This window comes from Chelonoidis abingdonii, chromosome 2, assembly GCF_003597395.2.
Source record: "Chelonoidis abingdonii isolate Lonesome George chromosome 2, CheloAbing_2.0, whole genome shotgun sequence".
Classification (NCBI taxonomy): Eukaryota; Metazoa; Chordata; order Testudines; family Testudinidae; genus Chelonoidis; species Chelonoidis abingdonii.
The window spans coordinates 45598482-45605711 of NC_133770.1; the positions used below are offsets into that span (position 1 = coordinate 45598482).

General features: G+C 40.7%; 1 protein-coding gene across 3 annotated transcripts in view; it reads left to right on the plus strand.

The window, feature by feature from the left end:
* Nucleotides 1–4457, plus strand: part of DBF4 (DBF4-CDC7 kinase regulatory subunit) — a 53320-nt gene extending 48863 nt beyond the window's left edge. For all 3 annotated transcript variants that reach the window (XM_032793365.2, XM_032793368.2, XM_032793366.2), the window contains exons 12-13: nt 1683–1807; nt 3066–4457. In XM_032793365.2, coding sequence (XP_032649256.1) covers nt 1683–1807; nt 3066–4137 — 1197 coding nt within the window. In that variant the 3' untranslated portion in view covers nt 4138–4457. The remainder of the gene's footprint in view (nt 1–1682; nt 1808–3065) is intronic.
* The last annotated feature ends 2773 nt before the right edge of the window (nt 4458–7230 follow it).

Consider the following 7230-nt stretch of genomic DNA (forward strand, 5'->3'; position numbering starts at 1 on the left):
GTGAGGTCGGCGGCCTGGGTAAAAATGAAATGACTCCAGTCATCCCGCAAATGTACAGAACAGCTGTAACAGTCTTCCTCATAGCAACTGGGCTGAGCTCCATCCAGTCCCCCACTTTATGTCTAAAGAAAAAGATTCTGTACGCCTGACTTTCAAGCAGCGGAGAGCTGGGCCTCTCCCGCACCCTTCAATGTCTGCCTGGACTATCATAGCAGCTGGAGCTTCCTCCCCTCTTTTATCTCACTAAAGTCAGGTTTCTTATTCTTTCATTCTTTATTACTTCATCAACAATGGAGGACACTGCCACGGTAGCCAGGGGGTTGGGGGAGGAGGGAAGCAACAGATGGGTGTTTGCAGAGCACCCCTAGAATGCATGCAGCTCATCATTTCTGTGGGATCTCTGGGCTCTGACACGGAGCGGCTGTGCTCTCTGTTCTCTAGTACCATGTCCATTATTCTAGGCAGGACTGACTCTTTTTAGAAAAACAAAGAAGGATGACCCAGGGATCATTCCATTTTGTCATGCGCCCAGCCGACCTCAGCGAGGCCAGCTAGAGCCCATGACAGCAGCAGACAGACGAAGACGAAACGTATTCTCATCGCCAATTACATGGCATGCAGATGTGCAATAGAATGGTAACCGTCTCGTACCTTCCAAAGGCAAATGAATGTCTGCTGTGTAGCATTTCAGTACCGCTTCTGTCAGCGGCATCCAGTACACATACAGTGATAGTGCAAAAGGCAAAATGGGCTCCATGGTTGCCATGCTATGGCGTCTGCCAGGGCAATCCAGGGAAAAGGGCGCAAAATGATTGTCTGCCGTTGCTTTCACGGAGGAAGGATTGAGTGACGACATTTACAAGATTCACTTGCGACACTGTTCTTGCATTTGGATTCAACCCAGAATTCCAATGGGCAGGGGAGACTGCGGGAACTATGGGATAGCTACCCACAGGGCAACGCTCTGGAAATCAACGCTAGCCTCGGTACATGGATGCACACCGCCGAATTAATGTGCTTAGTGTGGCTGCGTGCACACAACTTTATACAATCTGTTTTACAAAACCGGTTTATGTAAAATTGGAATAATCCCGTAGTGTAGACATACCCTTAGAGTGCGCTCAGCATACTTAAAGGAGCAATGCGCATCTGTCTCTCTCTGTCTGTGTCTGCCATACTGTCTCCCCTTCCTCTGTTTATGCTGCCTTGTAGAGTGTGAGGCTACATTAACAACGTGTTAACCCTTAAGGGCTCAGCCAAGTGCTTGTTCATCATTTAACAGTAAGGCATTCCCTGGGAAGTACCCCACTCTCTTCCACCCTCTGACTTCACCACCTCAACCAAGCTTCACAATTATCATTGCACATACATACACATATATATATATATATAGTCTTTCGTCTGGTGAAAAAAATGTCCCTGGAACCTAGGCCCCCCCCCTCCACTCCTCCCCATTTACATTTATTATTATGAGGAAATTGGATTCACTTAACATCATTTTGCTTAGTTGTATTTTTCAGGAACATAACTACAGTGTTAAGCAAGGAGTTACTGTATTTTCCTGTAGCAGTATACTTCTTGTTTCAGAAAGAAGCTACTGTTTTATTTTCAGTGGAGACATTTAATTTCTGTACAGCTGTCTGCAGTACAGGATGTGTCTCATGATTTTTTTTTAATTTCAGCATCTTGAAAGTGAACAGCACCAAAACTTTGCACAGAGCACCCAATATCAAGTTGTGGATGATATAATATCCAAATTTGTTTATGACTTTGTGGAGTACAGAGATGACACACAAAAAATGAAAAGGTAATTCACATTTACTAACTTTAAAAATCCCCATAAATGAATTAGCTAGCCAGAGATTTAAAGATGTTGTAGCTTTGGGAGTATAAATCTGGTAAAGAACTAATTAATAGTTTTCAGTTTTGGATTGGTCACTGAAACTTATTTATGTTACACCTAAGAAACCTGATTTTAAAAGAAAAAGTAAGTCTGGTGTACTTTAGCTGTCTTATTTCATCGGATATATTTGCCAAGTATTCTAGAAAAAAGAACTCTTACACTTGTACATATTAACATAGATTATAATTAAGGTTTGTTAACAGTTTATCCATCATTTATTTTATTTAGATTTATAATTATACAAAAAAGGCACATACCTGTTACTCTTTCCTTTAACAGATGTGTAGAAAAATACAACTAAAATCAGCAGCTAACCTATAATAATGCCAAAAAAGCTCAACACTCAAATGAAAATACTCTTCGCCCCATTTCTAGCCCCCCGTCACCAAAGTCACCCCCTGTCACAACCTCCCTTTGCCAAAGTCTGAGTGAAAAGAGTTGGAACAGGATCCGTATCTGAGAAGAATGTTCGTCCATGAACACACACCCTTAAAATAAAAGGACTCTAGCTCAAATGCCTTCACTGATTACAACTATGGCAATAATAAAGATTGCTCTTTTGTGTTCCCTCTTCTCTTTTTTTTGTCTTTCCTAAAAGTATAATAGAGAGTAATGACATGGGGAAACCAAATTTTTCCCAGTAGAAGTCAGTGGCAAAATTTTCATTGACTTCAACAAGAGCAGGATCAGTCCATTAGTGTCTCCCCTTTTCCTGTTCCTTTTGTGGTTTGGAAATGCTTATTAAGGGTGAAAAAGCTAAATCTGATGAAACTGAAAAATTATAAAATATTTAAGTGCCTTGAGCGTATTGTCATGTTAAAATGTAATGTAAAATGATCATCGTTTTTAAATGCCGATTAGTATTTGTGAATTTGGTTTTGTTTAAACTCAAAGCCATTTTCTTTGAATATTTTAGAAATGATTTAAGAAGCTGCAGAAATCATTCTGAATATTGAAGTTTGTATATGATACCTTCTGATCCTGTGGTAATATAAGCATTTATTAGCGCAAATAAGTTTGTTATAAGAATAAAGACAGTTTTCTCAATCTTAATACTCGCCTCGATACATTTAACAGATTAAGTTTTGTTAAAGTAATCTGATATCTTGTTTCCTTCAAATATTTCTTTTGGATTCTAACGTTGTAAACTGTTTAATTTTAGGACAAAATATAGTATGGGATACTTTTCTCCTGTTACTGGAAACATAACTAAAGCAGATGAGCTGAAAGAACGAGTAAAAAGACAACACATTTCATTCAAGTGTTATTCTTGGAAAGATACTACAGTGCAGGCACTAAAACAGGACCATCAACATACAAAAGTATCCCAGAGTTCGATACAAAAACATAACTCCATTTCTGAACACCTATATTCTATTCTTCCTTGCCATCCATCATGTCCTTCCGAAGTAGTCGGTGAATTCATATGTAATGCTGAAAATGGTAAAATAGAAGGTTCCTGTGCTTTAAATCTAAAAGAGACTGGTTTATCACCAAACTTCATACAGCTACCTCCCCAGAAAGACAACAAAACATACCTCCAGAACTTATCTGAATTTTATGGGCATTCTAGTAATGAAGTATTTGAACCTGAAGTAAATTTAAATAGAAAGAATTTACAAAGAGTGCAAACAGAGTTATGTACTCATGGTCTAGTCACTGATAGTAATGAAAAAGACAAAAATACCTCACAGCCAAAAAGAAAATTAAATGATTCATTTGTTCTACCAGCAAAATATTTGAAGAAAACAGATGCCAGTTCAGCATTTAACAAAAAACAATTAGATTTTGGTATGGATAATGATCCACAGAGAGAGCACCATATAGTTCTGAAGACTGAGACGCTACCACATTGTCTTTCTACAAGCAAAGCAACTAGTGAACTGGCTGTCAATAGTACCCCCAGCTCACCTTCTGGAAAGCTGCACAGAAAAGTAAAACTTTCCTTAGGAAAAAATAAAAGAGGAAACCGGAAACAGATTATGGAGTTATGTGTAAAGCAAACTGATGATGTATCTGTTATTGAAGAAAAGAAAAATGCATGTTGCTCCTCAATGCAGACTCTTGTGGAACTATTTCAGACAAGTGACGTAAATTCAGATTTTGGGGGTTTTACAAGTTATCCTGAGAAAAAAGATTCAAGTTGCCTGAAAGATATTTGGGAAGGACAGAATGCAAATTCTCTGTGGTTATTATTTTCCTCTTCCTCCTCAACCCCATTTATCGGATTTTAATGCTGCTTTATTTAAAACAATGACTTTTGAATAAATTTGCAAACTGATGAGGATTTTATTCATGGAAATTAATTCTTGTATTCTAAATTATGTGTTCAAATTTTGGTATATCAGATATACATGCAAAAACATATGTGTAAATCTGAAAAATAAAGGTAATCCTGGCGTGCTTTTCTAAAAAAACAAACACTTTTTATCACAGCTGATAAATAGGTTATGTCCTAAGATGCAGTGTGTTTAACTCCAACTTCTAGGCAAGATCTATATACATCATGTACCTTATTGTGAATTTCAGACAATAAAAAACCAATTTATTTGTGTATATGCACACAATGTATTTTATTTTAACAAAGTAGTTGGTTTCTGATTGACTGAAGTTCTTGTTGGGTTTGAGTTGTTTTTTCGCTCCTCATTAAATAGTAATCCATCAGTCTTACTAGCTGGCATAGATTAGTGTTACCTGGGGTTCTTTCAACCCAAAGCTCTTGGTAACTTTTACTCTGTGCAAGAAGGTGTTAGAAAATAAATCGGGAGACACGGCCGTCCGACCAATAGATGGCTGGCACAAACAGGACAACACAAGAATGCTTTCACTTAAAGCTGAACTTTACTTAATCTCAAGCATTTACACATGTCTGCAGCAGGTTAGATAATTACCAAAGCTGAGTATGGCTCTCAAGTGACACAATGGCAGACTTCCGGTGGCCAGATTTTCCGTCTGCTGGTGGGGATTACAAGATGTATCCGGAGGGAGAGTCCAAAAGAGTCCAACTACCTCAAACTTTTCCCCCTTATTTATACGTTAGAAATAGAATGACGTGTCCCTTAAAGAAAACTTGTTAAGTAAGCAGTTTCAGTGGTCAAACAAGAGGTTCCTTCTGATTATTAATTAACCAGGTGTGGGTTTTTCCCAGAGTTTGCAGCCTTTAGGCCCCAGTCGACATTCCTGGGGCACATCCTGCTCTTCTAAACTGCATGTATCATCTATTTCAACACAATTCTTATCAGGAAGGATGCGGGGTCAAGCTGCCCTTTCTGTGGCACCCAAAACCTGCTCTCCTCCTGTCTTGGTCCAGCTGAGGTTGCAACATGGCCAATTTACAGCCTGCTGACTAGGCTGCTTTTAGCAATAAGCCGTAGTGGTTTCAGGCACTTGACTGGTTTGCTGACATCTCCCTGTACACTTAGGAGTATGGTTTTAGGGTTGAAGTACAGAATTAGCAGTCAGAAGGTCTGTTGTTTATTCTTGACTCTGCTACAGACTTTGACCTTGCACAAGCTTTGTGTCTGTTTTTATATCTGTAAAATGAATATGAGGGGAGGGATAGCTCAGTGGTTTGAGCACAGGCCTGCTAAAGCCAGGGTTGTGAGCTCAATCCCTGAGGGAGCCACTTAGGGATCTGGGGCAAAATCAGTGCTTGGTCCTGCTTTTGAAGGCAGGGGGCTGGACTTGATGACCTTTCAGGGTCCCTTCCAGTTCTATGAGATAGGTATAATGCAGTAGTGCTTACGTTTTCACCAGGTATTATTGCAAGGTTTAATTAATTAATATGTCTGCCTCTTAAGCCTTCATGCAATTACCTAAGCTATATTTTTCTTAGCCTGTTAGCTTGCCATCATTTAAGATTCCAGGAATGGATCTGTAAAGAAAAATGTTACTTCTGTATACATACATGGGGGGGACATATAGCTCAGTGGTTTGAGCATTGACCTGCTAAACCCAGGATTGTGAGTTCAATCTTTGAGGGGGCCACTTAGGGATCTGGGACAAAAATCTGTCAGGATTGGTCCTGCTTTGAGCAGGGGGTTGGAATAGGTGACCTCCTGAGGTCCCTTTCAGCCCTGGTATTCTATGGTTTGTTTTATTCCCATTGTGGTACATGTTTTGCTTCAGTATTCACTAAAAATGTTAACAGTGACCAGATACCCAACACAATATCAACAACAGGAAGGAATGCAAGCCAAAATAGGGAAGAAACAGGTTAAAGAATATTTAGATGTTAGATATATTTAAGGCAGCAAGGTCTCATGAAATTCGTCCCAGGATACATAAGAACTAACTAAAGCAGTGGTCTCCAACCTTTTCGTCTGGCAGGTGCCTGCCGAAGGACTGTGGCGGCGTTGGAGCATCTGCCGAAATGCCGCCAAATTTCTACAGCATTTCGGCAGCGACGCCTCTCGACATTGCTTGTCGGCGGCATTTTGACAGATGCTCCATCACTGGCCAGGACGCGGGCAGCACGGTGGGGACCCCTGAGCTAAAGCAATCACAGAATCTTTAACAATTATCTTGAAGAACTCATGGAGCACAGGTGTAGTCCCAGAGAACTGGAGAAGGGTGCCTGTAATACCTATCATAAAAAAGGGGAACAAAGAGGACTGGAGAATTCAACCTAACTTTGATACCCAGAAGATACTGGAACAAATTTATTCTTTTTCTAGTGGTGTCCCTATGTGTGCTCCACTTCACATATGCATGTGCTTCTTGAGCAGATATTTACCATTAGCAGTTTCTGTTCAGCCTGCACACATGCTCTACACAACCTCATCCCTCACTCTGAGGGTATACAGGACTGTACAGGTGAACCAGCCACAGTTCCTTCTCCACTGTCTTGGCCTGAGACAGAGCTATAGCATGTCTGCCTCATGCCTGCCTCAACAGATTTTGTAATTGTTTTTAGTTACTATAGTGTTTGTTGTTAGTATACAATTAGATGTCAGAGATTTTGTGGGGTTTTTCTTCCCCATTTTTCTGGGGAGCTTATTTGGCCTTGTGATGGGATGGACTAGGCCTTGAGGCTCCCTGCCGGAGGCCTCAAGGCCCTTCCTCACTCTGCCCAAGAAAAGGGCAATAGAGAGGACCTCCAACCTGCCTAAGTGACTGTGTGGAAAGCAACCCTTCAGGGCCCAGCAGATCAGTATAAAAAGAGCTGCAGAGCCAGAGCTAGTGCAGTTCCTTGAGAGAGCTGGAGCAGAGTGGATGGTGCTCCAGGCTAGCTGCTGGGACTCCACAAGGATAAGGCCTTGAGGTAAGAGTGAAGAATGTGCTGGAGCCACGGGGAAGTGGCTCATGGAATTAGAGCAGCAGCGCAA